At 45.5% G+C, this 17,098-nt stretch overlaps 1 protein-coding gene across 2 annotated transcripts in view; it reads right to left on the bottom strand.

Moving 5' to 3' along the window:
- Positions 1–500: 500 nt before the first annotated feature.
- SDR9C7 (short chain dehydrogenase/reductase family 9C member 7) overlaps positions 501–17,098 on the bottom strand; it is a gene marked incomplete at its 5' end in the record, with an annotated part of 20,815 nt that continues 4,217 nt past the window's right edge. The window contains 5 exons of one of the 2 annotated variants that reach the window (XM_081128362.1): positions 501–2,023; positions 9,186–9,349; positions 10,040–10,298; positions 13,653–13,859; positions 14,220–14,313. In XM_081128362.1, the coding sequence (XP_080984488.1) occupies positions 1,806–2,023; positions 9,186–9,349; positions 10,040–10,298; positions 13,653–13,859; positions 14,220–14,313 (942 nt within the window). In that variant the 3' untranslated portion in view covers positions 501–1,805. Of the gene's footprint in view, positions 2,024–9,185; positions 9,350–10,039; positions 10,299–13,652; positions 13,954–14,219; positions 14,314–17,098 lie in introns of those variants that run through there. The other variant, XM_081128363.1, reaches the window with a different exon arrangement.

Genomic DNA, 17,098 nt, shown 5'->3' with positions numbered 1-17,098 from the left:
TGGTTCAGGGATGTACAAACTTAAGCCAGTTTGGGTTAATGAGATTCAAGGAGAGCCTTGGTAAGAGCTCTGGGAAAGAAACTTCCTCAATCTTTAATTCCATGGAAAGACAGGCTCTTTCTTCTCCTTTAGCTGTGAGTGAGGAAGCACAGAGTTCCCACTGCCACTGGCATTCATATCAAGACAATAAAGATAACTGGATTTAAGTTAAAGCCAAAGCCGTGGATGGCAGAGCAAAGAAGCAGAAAGAACCTGTATCTTGATGCCATCATTCAGTTATGGGGTCCTGCCCTAACTCTATTGTTTAAATCAATGGTGAGTTGGCTTTTTAGTTACTTGCTGCTCAGTGCATCCTTCCTGATACAGAATTTGGTGCCAGGAATAGAAGTCATGCAAATAACAGACTCAGTGGGTTGTATGGTGGCCCCCCAAAAGATATGTCCACACCCTAATCCCTGGAATCTGTGAATGTTACCTTATTTGAAAAAAGGGTCTTTTGCAGATGTTAAGTTAAATTTTATTATTTTCAAGTTCAGCAGGATATTGAAGAAACACAAAGACATTTTAATAAAAAATGTTCACATTTACCTTTATTACATGACCATTCCTCAAGATTAAAAAAGTCTTTTTCCAATAGAACTTCATAAGGCTCAGATACTTAAGGTATTTCTTTAAAAATTAGTTCAATGACTTATTTAACAATGTTACTAATTTCAGAAATTTATTTTTCTATGACTAAAACTCTAATCTGGGGATTTGAACACCTGAGTTCTGTCTTGGTCACTACACTGGGGGGTTTTGAATAGGACATGTCCTCCTCTGAACATTAATTACTTTATGGAACTATCAGCAGTTCCCAACTGCTCAGGTGCATCAGAATCCTCTAGGACCTTGTTAAAAATACCTATTTCTGGGCCCCATCCCAAGTCTACTGAATCATATTTTCTAACATTGAGGCCTAGGAATCCGTATTTTAAATTAACCAGGTGATTATGACATACAGCTAAGTTTGGGAACCACTGAATTAGGTTATTTTATGATTTCTGTTTCTTTCATCACTCTTTGTCCCATCTTTGCTACTAGACACTGTGCTAAAAAACAAAAACAAAACCACAAAATAAACCAAGACCATAATTTAATCATTTTATAATCTTCCAGCAACTACATGGTGCCTGGTATGTAGTAGGCACTCAATAAGTATTTGAAGAATTAATTAATGGTGATTAAATGACTATTATTTCATGTGGACCCCAATCACCTATGGGTAGAGAAATCTAAAGAGAGAGAAAGTATTATAAACTTTTACCTGATTAATCTTGTACTCCCTACTATTAATCTTGTCTGTCCTACTACATACTTCAAATAATGGGTTATGTGAAAGAGGTTAATAAATATTTAGAAACCCAATAAGAAGGCAGTTGAGATTCTACTGAGGGCTGGATTATGTCACAATATTTCCCAGTGGCAGTGACAGCTGAGGAAGGTTTGTGATTCATCAGGAGCTAGTTATCCTCTCCTTGACTTTTCCAGGTCCAGAAAAAGCCATATACTGACCGGGTGACAGATGTTCTTGGGCCATGCTGCAGGTCTCTCAACCTGCAAAGGGCCACCTCAGGTTTCTGTGTGGTTCCAGTGGGAAGAGGCACTCATCTTCTGTTAGAAGTTACCCATAAATTCACCAGCAATGGGTGTCAGTCAAGCAAAGTATCCCCAGAACATCTAATGCCACCTTTTGTGACCCCATAGTCTCTTTTCCCAGCCCCCTTCCTCTATACTCTAGTGACTACCCCTTGGGCTTCCCTCGTTCAGACACTGTCTGCTGGCCTTGGAAGGTACCGGCTCAGGATGAAATCTGTCACAGGGGTGGGCAACTTAGCCAAGGGGAGGTAGAGGAGTTTGGCATCCAGGCCAGGGTTGTAGCGAATGCGGGGGCTCCGGGAAACAATGGCATGTTCCATGCTGTTGACGACATCTCTGATTTTTGGATCTGCCAACTGCATCATGTTTGTTAGCTTTTCAGTATCTGTTTGAGCAGGAGGGAAAATAAAGGGCTCTGTTATTCTTCATTAAAGATGGTTCCTTCTGAATTTCATCCAAGCTCCCTTTCCAACATATCACTGATCTAACATTCCAGGTAGATCAACCACACCCTCCAGGTTGTCCCTTACACAAACACCCTATAAATAATCTTAATTTTCTCCCTGAATTCAAGAATTGTGTATTGCCTGGCAGGGCATGGCTCAGCAGTTGAGCATTGACCTAGGATCCAGGAGATCACAGTTCAGTTCCCGGTCAGGGCACATGCCCGGGTTGCGGGCTCGATCCCTAGTCGGGGGCGTGCAGGAGGCAGCAGATCAATGACAACTCTCTCATCATTGATGTTTCTATCTCTCTCTCTCCCTCTCCTGAAATCAATAAAGATATATATATAAAATTGTGTATTGCGCTAATTCGGAAGAATATATGCAGCCCTAGTTCACTGCAGTATTCTTTACAATAGTCAAGATATGGAAGCAACCCAAGTGCCCATCAACAGACAATGTATAAAAATAGTGGTGGGATATACATACAATAGAATATTACTGTGCCATAAAAGAGTTAAATCTTAACATTTGCAACAACATGGATGGATCTAGAGGGCATTATGCTAAGTGAAATAAGGCAAAGAAAGACAAATACCATATGATTTCACTTCTATGTGGAATCTAAAGACCAAAATAAACGAACAAAGAAAATAGACTCACAGATACAGAGAGCAAACTGTGGTTGCTAGAGGGGAGGGGGTTGGGGGACTTGGGCGAGAAAGGTGAAGGATTAAGTACAAATTGGTAGTCACAAAATAGTCACAAGGATGTAAAGTACAGCAGAGAGAATATAGTCAATAACATTGTACTATGTATGGTGCCAGATAGGTACTTGAAAAAGGGGGAATCATTTTGTAATGTTTATGATTGTCTAACCACTATGCTGTACACCTAATATAATATTTCAACTGTAATTGGGAAAAAAATTGTGTATTGAATTTCTACTATTGCGTTAGACTAGCAACAGAAAAACAGTGCCCAATTCTGCCAGCTTATTAGTTGTGTGACCTTGAGCTTAAACGGTCATCATCTGTAAAATAATAATAATACCTGTCCTAGAGAATAAGAAATATGAATAAGAGCAGGGTAGACAGTGGAGAATAACAATAGAAAACAAATGTATGTAAATACATAGAAAAACAGGAAGGAAGGAAGGAAGGAAGGAAGGAAGGAAGGAAGGAAGGGAGGGAGGGAGGGAGGGAGGGAGGGAGGGAGGGAGGGAGGGAGGGAGGGAGGGAGGGAGGAAAAATGTTGTCTGGCTGGTGGCATTACTAGTTACTGGAATTTTTTTTCCTCCTACTTACTCCCTAGAGTTCCCAAATTTTCTACAAAAGCATGCAGGGAAAAATGTTATTAGAAAATAGTAACCCTGCCCTTGCCTTGGTCATAAGGCCATTGTGGGGCTCAAATGATCTCACAGACAGGCACCTCGTAAGGCTCTCACAGATGTGGGTGGCATTGTTAGCATCATGGAGATGGGTACAAGGGACCCAAGTAGTCCAAGCCTGCCGAAACTCACCACACAAACAGGAGACAAGGCACGAACGAGATACACTTATGGGCTCTGATCTGCGCCGGTACCCTAGTGCACATACTTCAGTGGCAGCCCCAAGCACTCTGGAGGAAGTGGTTCCTGAGAGCCATACTTCAAGACAAGGGATTAAAACTTGAAAACAAAGAGGGAGCAAAAGCAGTCCTGATTTTGGAGATGGTCTAGAAGGCAAGGAATTCATCCACTCTGGGCAGAACACTGGTATGCAGTTGATGAGGGCAGGACAATGTCATTCAAGTATACTTAACCTTGCTTTGAGGAACTTCCCTTTCTGTTCCTAGAAAGAAAACTGTTGCAGTAAAAAGGGCCAAACTACATTTTGTGCTCCCCCAAAGAACCATGCTGACTGTAAAGTGATAATGTCTTAGGAAGCCAACACTCTGTCCTCCATCCTTGGGCCTGACACAGAGTCCACTGCCAGCAGGTCACAGGCAGGGAGGCAAGTGTCAGGGGACTCATTCAAGATGCTCAGGGCTGAGGGCACTAACTCAGAGCCAGGGAAGGCGGTGTGAGCTGATGAGGGCGAGGCAAGCTGATGTGATAAGGTAGCTTTAGAACTAGGCTCTGAAAGATGAGGAGGACCACATAGCCAGTGGGATGAAAGAAGCTACCTGAGACATAGAAGTAGCATATGGCACATTCTTTCATTATTCTTTCAAAGGTTTATTGAGGTCTTATTTTGTGCTGGGCACCCCGTTAGACAACAGAGTAGGAAGGGGGACAGAGGTACCCGTTTAACCTGTCACTCTCCTAGATAGTAGGGAAGAGCATGGGCTTTGGATTCAGGCAACTGGGAAACATTTGTGTTATTTTGAGAATTAAATATCAGGGACCAGGCTTTGGCACTTATGGACCCAATAGTTGAGTTTCATCTTCTCTTTTGCCAGGGACAGGTCCTGGGCTTCTGATCTAGTCCCTCCCCAGGGGAAAAGGGGGCCAAAAGGGGAATTTTTGGTGGCCTCCCTGGTAGGGTTGAGATGAAAAAGCAAATGGCAGGTGACTGTGTCGCTTGTAGCTGTGGCTCATCTCTAGGCCAATTAGGACAAGAATACTGTGCTCTGTTCACATTCCTGAACTGGTGATTCTGTGTGCTGCTTCTCTGTGACTGTTCCCATGTTAGGTTGCTATTAACTAGCCATTTCCAATATAATTCTATTTTGGGTATAAATATCACTCCAAGATACCTAGCCTGGCCCAGGGTTCACAGGCCACGGGCCTATCTGATTGGCCGTAACTTGCCGTCCTTTCTGCCCAGCAATGCTGCATGCGCACTCCTAAATACTTCTTTAGTCTGTCTCCGCAGTGCCTGCCTCCTGAAATACTACCCTCCCCCCCTACACACACAGTTCCCATAAGCACCAGGACTTGTAAGTCATGCCCTTGTCATTCCTTCTTTGGACTTCTGCAATAGTTTCCCAGTTGGTCTCATGAGGGTGGCCTCACACTTCCTAGGGCTGCAAATCTGATGCCGCTTATCTGATCAGGTCATTTCAGAGTCATTTGAAAGGCTCTCCAGCTTATCTGATCAGGTCTTTTCAGAGTCATTTGAAAGGCTCTCCAACGCCTTCAGGATAAGAGCCAGAGCCACACTCCTTGGTGGAGCCATGGAAGGCTCCTATGACCTGACTCCTTAAATCTCTCCCAGCCTCATTCAACCCTTCACACTTCCCTCGGGCCAAACTAATACTAAAGTGAATGGCTAAGGTTTAATTCTCCGAACAATCCATGAGAGAGGAGTGATTACACTTTATAATGAAGAAACCAAAGCTTAGACAGTTGTATAACATAGTTGGGGGGACGGCTGTAACCTAAACTCTGAATCCACACCATCTCCAAAAGCACGCGGTGCTATCAGGTCTCTGAAATGCTGCTCATGCTCTTTCCTCTGTGGGAAATAGCTGCTGTCTTTTTCCCTTTGGGTTTATTCTTCAAAACGCCCTACGGCCCCCGTTGCCACCTCTGTGAAGGCTTTTGTGACACCAGAATTAAGACTCTGTTTCCTATGTATGTCCATTGTTGCACAGTTGGTTCTCATGTGGTATTTGCTTTTAGATCTCCCCTGGATACTTTGTCTCATCTCTCTATCCCCATAAACACTAGCTAAACTGAAGTGGAAATCAGAATATAATCACTTGGAAAAATTTTTTTACCTAAAAGTAGTCAAATGGCTGCCTAAAAATTTTCCTCTGTAGTCATGGGGTAGACAACAGATGAATCAACACATGGTATTTTATAAACCCAACCGTTACTATTCATTAGAAGAATGAGAGCAGTTTTTTGACAGGTGCTTTTCAGAGGAAGTTTGTCTTTCTCTATGTTCCTTTAAAACCCACAGAAGGCTACAACTTCTGCCTGCATTGAGCCACTTTATGTACTTAGAAAGCGGCCTTGTGAGGTTTTCAGACACTGGCTGAACCTGGGTTTCACCCTAGCCCCGTAGCAGCCCCATAAATAACTTGGACCACTCTTTGCTAAGGGAGAGTTTTAGAATGATCTCACAGAGGATATATATTATCATCTCCCACCCCCCACTGCCCATCTATTTCCCTTGCTTAGAGCAATTGCTGTAAATTTTTCTCTGGGGAGCCTTGCCTCTCCTGCTCTGAGTCCTTTGGTCTGGGCAGAGCACGTGACCCAGCCTGAGCCAATCAGATCTTCACATTCCCCTGGGCACAGTGACGAGCTCAGGGTTTGGTACATCCTGCTGTTCCCTCTGATCATGCCATCTTAGGCCCACCAAGTCAGAGTGAATCTTAGGCCCTGTGGGGAGCTGCTGAAAGAACTATCCCTGGGAGGAGATGAGATCTTGCAGCCCTGAGACCCCACAGGGGATAGAGCTTGTGAGACTGGAGCCAAGACAAAGAAGTAGAGTCAAGAAGTAGGGTAAAACCAGGTCCTAAAAACATTACTTGTGGACTTGATCAGGCTATGCCTGAAGATCACCTCCCTCAATTTTTTAGTCATGAGTGTCGAGAAATTTCTTTTCTCCTTAAATATTTTGGGTTGGATTTTCTGTCACTTGTCACTGAGAAAGTTTCAACTGGTGCAAAATCCTTCGGGCTTTTTTTCTTCTCACAGAATTCTAATATGTCCAGAACTAAAATATTACTTTCCTCAAGGATTATTTTCTCCTAAATCAATGAATGAATGATACCTCTGTCCACCAGGCTCCTTGAACTATAAACCTAGCACTCATCCCTGATGGCTTCCTCTGTCTTCCAGTACTAGCAGGCCTAATATACACCTGGCATCTATCAAATTCTTTCCATTTTCTGCATTTTCTCTCTACTCCAAGCCAGCCTCAAGTCTAGCCTGGAACACTGTAGCAACCAGAGCTGTCTTACCTAATCACAAATCACATCACATCCTGAATCGCCAGTGTGCTTTGATGCTCTAATTTATCCGGTTCCCCTCAGCTCGACACACTGCTCCCCATCCTCTGGCATTCTTCAGGTATCTCTAAAAACTTTCCCTGCCTCAGAGCCTTCCTGCAAAAACCTCCCTGCCTATCCCTTCTTCTCACTTTTCAGCAATGCCTAATTTATTCTTCCCCAAAGTCAGCTCAGAGGAGCCCTCCCCTACACTACAGTCTAAACTAGAGTCCCAACTCCCAGCCCCATTCTTCTGTCCTGGCCCTATGCTTCTCTCCATGGCGCTTACCCACATTTGTCATTACATGTATGTGTGTTTATTGAGATCGGTCTCCCCTACTGGGCCTTAAGCTACAGGGAGTGAGCTGTAAGCCCTGCTGCTTGATCCACTCTCACTCCCCAGCCCCACGCAGTGCGTGGCATGTGGTGGGTTCTAAAAAAAAAAGCGTATTAAGTGAATAAATGGTTGTCATAGTTTTAGCATCTTAGTTTTTTTACTTTGTTGATATATGATGTCCAGGAGATCATGACACGGAAATGAAACCCGCTGGGCAGTTAGATACCTGCCATGCTTTTGACTGCGTGATTGCATTTAACCCATCTAGAGTTCCTGGGTGTGTTTCAAAAAATCCATCACTTTGGATTGTGGATACTTACTACCTAAGAACCTCTCTTTGCAACACAAGAACTTACAGCTTGTAAGCACTAGTACGAGAGAGAGAGAAGGGGTCTCGCTCAGTCTAAGGGAGGGATAAAAACCACTTTAAATGAAATTGTTCTAAGCACTTTACATAGTGACTCACTGAATTCTCATAGCTCGGTACAGGTGAGAAAACTGAGTAACTTGCCCAAGGTAAGCAGGAGAGCTGAAATTTGCACTCAGACAGCCCCGTTCCAGAGTCTGGGAGCTTAACCACAATAGTAAATTGTCTTTCAGAGGTTATTCATGGGAGCCACTTAAAGAGGGGGGGAATCTAGGCTAGGGAAATTCATAGCTAGACCACTGAGGTCCAAAGGGAGTGGGAACGGGACCGAGAGCCTGGCTGCTTCACTCAAGCCCAAGAGAATCTCCTGAGTCAGCAAAGCAGCAGCCCCACCTTCTTGGCTGGCAGCCGGGTCACAGAGAAGCAACTAGAGAACAAAGATGCCTGCCAAGGAGGGGCCAGCTGATTGTGCCGGAACCAATTTCTATTGACAGGTCAGAGGCTGCCTCCCCAACAAAAGCAGCTCCAGAGGTGGCTCTGAGGTGCTGGGAGCCAGAGAAATGGAGAGAACTAGGAAGTCTTCTGGATCATCCTCTCCTGAAATCAAACCTCAGCTTTGAGATTAGATGATCTGAGTGAACATGGGGACGTCTGGTCAGAATGGCCTTCTCTCTCCTTCCATGAAGTGCTCTAACAGGTCTTTTGGCCAATTCCTCCACTGCACCCACAGGACACCCCCTCCTCTTGAGCCCCAATGGCCAGGGTTCCATTCATCCCTCAAACTGGAAGACACACACAAAGATTGGGAGCAATATAGTAAACAGCTGTAATGGCCCTCCTCTACTCTCCAAAAACACCTGAGGGTCACAGGAGACCCTTAGCTCAGAGAGGAAGAGATCTGCCTAGAGCCCCTTCCTTTTAAATACTTGTGTGCTCCTTTTCCTCATTAATTTAACAAGCACTTAGTGTGTGTAAGACATTTCACAGATATTAATCCTCACAGTAGCCCTGTGAGGTGGGCACTCTCATTAGCTCCATTTTATAGATGAGAAAACTGAGGCATAGCACGGCTAAGTAACATGCCCAAAGTCTCCTAGCTGGTAGGTGGTAGAGCCAGGATTCAGAGCCAGGCAGCCTGGCTCAAGCTGTGCTCTTAATAACTTCTCTGTGCTTATGTCAGTGCATCTTCGGCTGATTCACCAGCATAATGGCTTTTGGGGGGTAGATGCCAGGAGTGGGCAGCATCCCTGGACAGCGTCTCCCCTCGCACTCCATCTTCCCAGTAGCTATAGTTCTGTCACTCCCAGCAGTTGCCCACTTGGTCTCTGTTCTCACATCCCAGCTCTTCTACTAGCTGTGTGCTCTTGGGCCTTTAACCCCTCTGAGCCTCCATCCCATCATCTGTAAAATGAAAGTGACCCCCCAGATCTCCCTGTCCCTCTCAGAGACCCCTCTCCCTGTGAGGGCAACTCACAGGCATGGAAGTACTCCTCTCCGTAGCTATCTCTGGTCTCCTGAGGCAGCCGCTCCCACAGCTTCCGCAAGCGCGACTCCATGCTATCCTTGCCCAGAATGGATGTCCGATAGTTCCCCGGCTCAATGATGCTGACTTTCACCCCAAAGTAGTGGAGCTCACGCCTGGGAAAGAAGAGTTGGATTCAGTCTGGGACCCCAAGATGACATGACACAGGGTCATCAGAGAGTCACTTCTGAAACCTCTATAGGTGCTGATCTCAGGAAACTGGAGGTACCCTCCCTACCCCTGCACCAGGCCAGCCTTTGCTCTCATGCAAATAAGCCCTGTCTAGGGCCTCAGCCCTTTCCCAAACCTGGTCTTGGGGCAATTCACATTAGGCAAACCCAGCAGGAGGAAGTTAACAAAGAATCTAGACTAAAGCCTGACTTTCCACCACATCCCTCCCTCTCAGCCCCACACCCAACACTCGCGTAGCAAAGGGAATGAGAGGTCAATGCAAGGCTCACATCCTCCTCTGAGGGTCTCCCGCGAGCACATCTGTCCCCAAACCTGTCTGTCTGTTTGAGAGACAGAGTCCCTCCTACTCCCACAGGCCCAAACAGGCTTTCATTTATTCTAGGACAGCTCCAGGGAAGGCAGGAATATAGCCTCCTGTGGCCACTCCTCCTCTTCTCATCCTTTCTTCTCTTGGTCCTTGGGGAAGGCCCCTCAGGGCAGGCCTTCTTCCTACTACTGTTCAATTTTCCTTTCTTCAGAACTCCCCTGCCCACACACTGTCGTGCTCCCCACACCCAGCCCTCTCTTCCTGAGGGACTCCCACCCAGAGTGGTTTGGGACCACGGCCCAGTCACCTGATGCTGTCGGAGAAGGCCTCGACACCAAACTTGGAGACACAGTAGCCACCGCCAATGACAGCCACACGACCACCAGAGCTGGACATGTTGACGACCCTGCCCCGGGCTTTCTTGACCATGGGTAGCATGTGGAGGGTCACTTCAATCAGTCCCACCAGGTTCACATTGATCACCTTCACAAAGTCCTCTTTGGTCAGCCATTCATTGGGACCACTGGGCAGGCCTATACCAGCATTGTTCACCAGGGCCCAGAGGCCTGGGGGCAAGGCAGAGAGAGAACCACACAGAAATCAGCAGTGTCTCTGGAGAAGCACTAGGGTCTACTACACCCACCAGCTCAGGGAGTTGATGGTTGAGCAAGTGCGCAAAGCACAAGCCAGCCAGGATGGGGCCTGGGGTGGGGAGCTACGACAGCCCAAAGGAAGATGTGCCTTTTACTAATTAGTTTTCCCTAAAGGGTCACTTTTTCTGATTCACACAGTCTGCCAGCTAGCTGGGCCCTGTACCAATTAACAATCCAAGCTTTAGTTTAATTTAAGCTATTAGCTCTGGGAAAAGAGATACCATTTTCATACCAATGAATAAATGTTTGAATTTCTTGCCCCATTGTGCTTCCCCCTTAAGTATAAGAAACCAACTCCAGCCCTGGCTGGTTTTGCTCAGTGGTTAGAGTGTTGGCCTGCGGACTGAAGGGTCCCGGGTTCGATTCTCACCTCAGTTGCAGTCTCACCACGGTCAGGGCTTGCAGGAAGCAACCAATTGATGTGTCTCTCACACTGACGTTTCTCTCTCTCTCTCTCTCTCTCTCTCTCTCTCTCTCTCTCACCACCCCCACCTTCCACTCTCTCTGAAAAGCAATAGAAAAAATGTTCTCGGGTGAAGATTAAAAAAAGAATAGTAATAAAAGAAACCAACTCTATTATACACATTACCAAAATGACTTCATTCATTCATCCATTCACACATTCATTTATTCATTCATGTACCTAGTCTGTCAGATACAGAGGAAGGTGCTAGAGACATAAAGTGAACAAAGCAGGGTTTTATCACTCAAGGAACTCACAAACCAAAGAAGAAATAAACAACATTTATAAATAAATATATGAAATATTTAAATAATTATGGAAAAATGTGAAAAGGGTTCTCTGAGATCATTAAATTGAGTTGGTATAAATGGAGAGAAATAACATTAAGTACTGTCATTCAACTCTGCAGGGGCCCAGGCTTAAAGAGCTCAAGTTCTAGTCCTGGTACTACCTCTAGCTTTGGACATGTCACTTTCTCTGAGCCTCAGATTCTGTGTTGACTGGACTAGAACAGTTGTTTCCAGCCTGTGGTTTGCAATCCTGAGAGCTTCCCAGACTGAACCTCAGAACCTGCTAAGGGAGGGAGATGCAGGAGAAGCTCAGCTTTCATTTGTTTTACTTATTGAGTTTCCAAGTAAAATTCTACTTGGAGGAGGGTGTTTGATGCTAAAAAGCAAGTTGGAAAAGCTTCTAAATGATCCCCCAGAATCAGATCTTTCTTTCAGGGATTCCATGAGCCTCACCCACTGCCCTGGCTCCTTCCCTTTCCCTCCCCTATGCCACCACCCCACTTTGGCCTCTGTAGCCTCAAGTACTCCTCTGGGCACACTTTCTACTCTCTCCCGAGGGCATGTAAACACCACTCATGGGCCACCCCTTCCCATGAGCCTGGGCTCCACACAAAAGCCATGCCCTCACCCTATCTTCTTGCCTTCCTCCAATTAGAGAGACCCCAGGAGACCAACTGACTGGCAGGACTCAGAACCTTCCCAGAGGGGACTCTCTTGTCTTATAGAGGAGGAGATGAGGCTCCTGAGACCCAAAGACTATAAAACCCAAGTGGTCTCTGCCTGTGGAGAAGAAAACCACACTTGCTACTACCTCTGATCATCCCTGGTAAGCAACTCTGCCTGCTTGGGAATCAGGACAATCTTAATTTTTTTTCTGCAAAGAGCAACTAGAGAACTGTCAGAGCAGGGGAAACAGCTTTAGAGTCAACCTGTCATGTCCGAAGACTCTCAGGGAAAATAAGAAAGTATGCCAGAACGCCCTCCCCTCATTTCCCAATGCTCCTTCGACTGAGGATGTTGCCCCCCAAAGATGTGCCCATACTAATCCCTGGAACCTGTGAATATGGTGGATTACATGGGAAAGAGGATTAATGTAGCAGATTAAATTCTAATTGCTAATCAACTGACCTTAAAATGAGATTATCCTGAATTAGCCAGGTGAGCCCAACATAAATCACATGAGCCTTCTAAGTGGAAAAGGGAGGCAGAAGTCAGAGAACCAGAGAGATGGCAGTGTGACAAAGACTTGGCTTGACCTCACTGGCCTGGAAGATAGAAGAAGAGGAGCCAAGGAATGCAGGCAGCCTCTAGAGGTTGGAGAAGACAATGAAATGGACTCTCCCTAGAGAATCCAGAAGGAACACAGTTCTGCTGACACCTTGATTTTAGCCTGGTGAGACCCATTTTGGACTTCTGATCTCCAGAACTACAAGATAATAAATTTGTATTGTTTTAAGCCCCTAAATTTGTGTTAATTTATTACAATAGCAACAGGAAATTAATATACCCAGTGAATCATTGACATAAGTGGCCCAGGGCTGAATGTAGGCCAATGGGCGAGGCAGCCTGTTGAAAAAAGAGACTCGCTCTTGATGAATTATTCATTACTTAGTTCATCCAACGGATATTTGGCAACTTACTATATGCCAGACACTGTTCCAAGTCCTAAGGATATATAGTAAATAAAAGAGAGAAATAGCTCTGCCCTCCCCCCTCAGCTTTATTTTAGCAAGTGAAATAGACAATAAATAAGAAAAATAAACAAATAATATTGGATAGCGGATAGTGGTTAAGTGCTAAGGAGAAGAAAAAAAAAGTTATTGCCTGGCTCCTCCTAGGCCCCAGAGCTCTCCACCCCCATCTGTGTGCTGACTACCCCCAGGCTGCTGCTTCAACAGAGCCACCCTGTTCTTCCTGTTCCAGTATCCGCATCCTTCAGGCATGAAGCTGCCTGGGCAGGTCCCTATGCAATCCCAGTCCAGCCCTAGCCCACAGCCTCCTTTCCCAACAGGATGAGCCACTCTGAAGCCAGCACTTACTCTGAGTTTACCCAAATATCTACCATGATGTGAGGATCTAGCCTGACAGAGTCAAGGAGAACAAATGCTTTCACTCAGGGAGCCCAAGCTTTGCGTTCCCATCTGCCTTCCCCCAGCTTGATCCTGACAAGAACTAATGGTCAGGACTGCCAAAGTCCCAGAGAAGCAACTCCATCTTTAGAGGTTTGGACAGACAGAACACACCTTCTCTCCCCTACCTCCTATGGCAGCCTCCCTCCAGCCCTCTGAGTACCTGGGAGAGAAAACTTCCTTGGGAAATCAGCCCTTCACGAGGACAGACCAAACCATGCAATAGCTTCCAGTCCCACTGGGCCAGAGCATCAGCCCCTTTCTCTATATCACCTCTCCCACCCCATCTGAACAACAGGGTCCCTGATAACTGTCAGATGCCTGCAGGAGAAAGAGAGAAAAAGAAGGACAAACTGAGAAAGCTATAGAATGCAATTTGCCCCACCTTGCTCGCCCACTTGGTCTCTCACCCACTGGGCCACCTGCTGAATGTTCTCACTCTTGGTGACATCCAATAAGGTGGTCTGCAGCCGGTAGGAGGTATCTTGTTGAAGCTTCTGGGCCCCCTCCTCAGTGAGACAAGCAGCCAGGACCCGCATGCCTCGATCAACCAGCTGCTTGGCCAGTTGTTTTCCGAAGCCCGAGTCACAGCCTGTGATGAAGACATACTTGTCTGAGAGGTTTCGGACAAGATTGCAGTTCTTGAACCAGCGGTACATAAAGGAGAGGTCCGTGAGAGCCGCCATAGGGCAGGGAAGAGGTGATGGCCAAGAAGGATCAGGCTCAGGAGACAACGGGAGTGGCTGCTCCTCGGACCCTCAGCTGCAGTCTGCTGGAGCCTGCTGACAAGAGCTCTCCTCCCTTCCACTGCTGGCAACACACACAGAGCCCCTGAGTAAGCCACTCTATAATTTTTATAGGTGGATGGATGCATCACCACACCAATTAGCCCTGATGCAAGAAATTCAAGTCTAACCTGAAGCCTTACCACCTGAAATAGCCCTGGACTGACCTTCTCTCTCCCCCAGCTTTGATGGGTGAAGGTGCCAAGAATGGGAAGACCTCAGTGGTGATGTTGGTGTTGAGAGGTGGCTCACCTGGGTGGTCTGAGGAGAGTAAATGAGAAAGAAAGACTCAGCTCAGAAAGCACCCTTGGAAATTTCCCCACCTCTGGTCCAGGGATCAAAATCATTTGTCAGGAGTATAGGCATGTAAATAAACCTAATTTTTATTTTTAGAGGGGAAAAAAATGAGACAAATTCATTAATGTAAAACAAACAAAATTGGTTTTGTATCTTCCAAACCCCAAGAGAAATGAATTACAGGTTATTAGCTCTTTGGAATTCTCTGCCCTTAGGTGAGTCTCCATTACGAGAGATGATGAAAAAGAGTTTCTCTCAGGGTAGATTTGTCTCCATTGTCCTGAGGACAGAGGCAGCAGACCCCTCTTATAAAGGAGCCCCCAACTCCCAGAAAGCAGGAAGACTGAAGTTCTCAGGGCCTGGGTCCTTGGGAGGTGGTACTCAGGTCACCAATGAGGACACTCACTCCAAGCAGGCCCAGCTCTGACCCTCACCCAGTGACCAGGCAAATAGAGGGAGTCAAGGACTGAGGACACATTGGCAACCCTGGGGTAGGGCCTCCACTGGGCCCTGTACTGGGCATTTTTCTTCTACCCCCAGGACCAGACACACACAAAATGATCTGGTGATCTGAGAAGACTGGGAGGTAGGGGTGATGATGGTGGAAGGAAGGGACTATGAAGTCAACTGGCACAGTGGCTAGCTGCATATGCAGAGAGAAAGGAAGTCAGGAGTCAAAGTAATTATAAGGAATGGGGCTGGTAACAAGTAGAACCACAGGTAGCAAGAATAATAGGGAGGAGGAACACTTCAGGCATAGGGAACAAACCCAAAGCCTGTATCGAAGTGATAGAAGCAACCCTCACTTACTTCATAACCATTCCAAGGCAAACACCTCCTACACTGGATCTAGGAAACATTTCCCAACTTGGCCTCCTGAGTGAGTGAACAGGGAAGTCTTGGTTGGGAGATGTCAGATAACATCACAAGGTCTAAGCAGGCTCAGGAGTAACCCAGTTCTTGAGAAGACAGGTAAGACCCAGGGGTTGCCTCTGGATCTTTTTTTTTTTTTTTAATTTTATTTTTGTTTAAAAGATTACAGATGTCCCCTTTTCTCTGCAATGACCCATTCCACCCATCCCTTCCCCCTCCCCAGTCCCTCTCTCCATCATTGTCCGTGTCCTTGGGTTCTGCATATATGCTGATAAATTCTTTGGTTACTCTCTCCCCCTCCACCACCCGCCCTCCTCCATCCCTCTGACATTCGTCAGTCCCATCTATGCTTCCATGTCATTGAATCTATTCTGTTCATCAGTTTATTAAATTCTTTAGATTCCACGTATAAGCGGGATCATGTGATGTTTGTCTTTCCCTGCCTGGCTTATCTCACTTAGCATTATATTCTCCAGGTCCATCCATACTGTCCCAAAGGGTACGAGATTCTTCTTCTTTACAGCTGTGTAGTATTCCATGGTGTAAATGTCCCACAGCTTTTTTATCCACTCATCTACTGATGGGCACTTGGGCTGTTTCCAGATTTTACCTATTGTAAACTGTGCTGCTACGAACACAGGGGTACATATATTCTTTCTGATTAATGTTTCAGGATTCTTAGGATACATTCCTAGGAGTGAAATCACTGGGTCAAAAGGCAGCTCCATTTCTAATTTTTTGAGGAACCTCCATACTATTTTCCACAGTGGCTGCACCAGTCTGCATTCCCACCAGCAGTGTACCAGGGTTCCCCTTTCTCCACACCCTTGCCGGCACATGTCGTTTGTTGATTTGTTGATGGCAGCCATTCTGACAGGTGTGAAGTGATACCTCATTGTGGTTTTAATTTGCATCTCTCTGATGATTAGTGACATTGAGCATTTTCTCATGTGTCTCTTGGCCATCTGTATGTCCTCTTTGGAGAAGTGTCTATTCAAGTCCTTTGCCCATTTCTTAATTGGGTTTGTCTTCCTTTTGCTGAGTACTGAGTTCTTTGTACACTTTGGAAATTAGCCCTTTATCAGATACATCCTTGGCAAATATGTTTTCCCAGACCGTGGGGTTCCTTTGTATTTTGAGGCTGTTTTCTTTTGCTGTGCAGAAGCTTTTTAGTTTGATGTAGTCCCATATGTTTATTTTTTCTTTTGTTTCTCTTGCCCTAGGAGATGTATCAGTGAAAAGTCCACTACGTGGGATGTCTGTGACTTTACTGCCTATGTTTTCTTCCAGGATTTTTATGGTTTCTTGACTTATATTTAAGTCTTTTATCCATTTTGAGTTTATTTTTTTGTATGGTGAAAGTTGGTGGTCTAATTTCATTCTTTTGCATATATCTGTCCAATTTTCCCAGCACCACTTATTGAAGAGATTGTCTTTACTCCATTGGATACTCTTGCCTCCTTTGTCAAATATTAACTGTCCATAATGGCGTGGGTCTATTTCTGGGGTGTCTGTTCTGTTCCATTGATCTATATGCCTGTTGTTGTACCAATACCAGGCGGTTTTGATTACAGTGGCTTTGTAATACAGTTTGAAGTCTGGTAATGTGATCCCTCCCACTCTGTTCTTTTTTCTCAAGATGGCTGCAGCTATTAGGGGTCTTTTTTGGTTCCATATAAATTTTCGAAATGTTTGTTCTAGGTCTGTGAAATATGCTGTTGGTATTTGAATAGGAATTGCATTACATTTATAAATTGCTTTGGGTAGTATAGACATTTTTATGATATTAATTCTAATCCATGAGCATGGTATATTCTTCCACGTGTTTAAATCTTCCTCTGTTTCTTTTTTCAGTGTCACGTAGTGCATCTGGATC

Source organism: Miniopterus schreibersii (assembly GCF_964146895.1).
Source record: "Miniopterus schreibersii genome assembly, chromosome: 2".
NCBI lineage: Eukaryota > Metazoa > Chordata > Mammalia > Chiroptera > Miniopteridae > Miniopterus > Miniopterus schreibersii.
The sequence above is the reverse complement of the archived record's forward strand: the minus strand, read 5'-3'. Positions and strand labels throughout refer to the sequence as shown.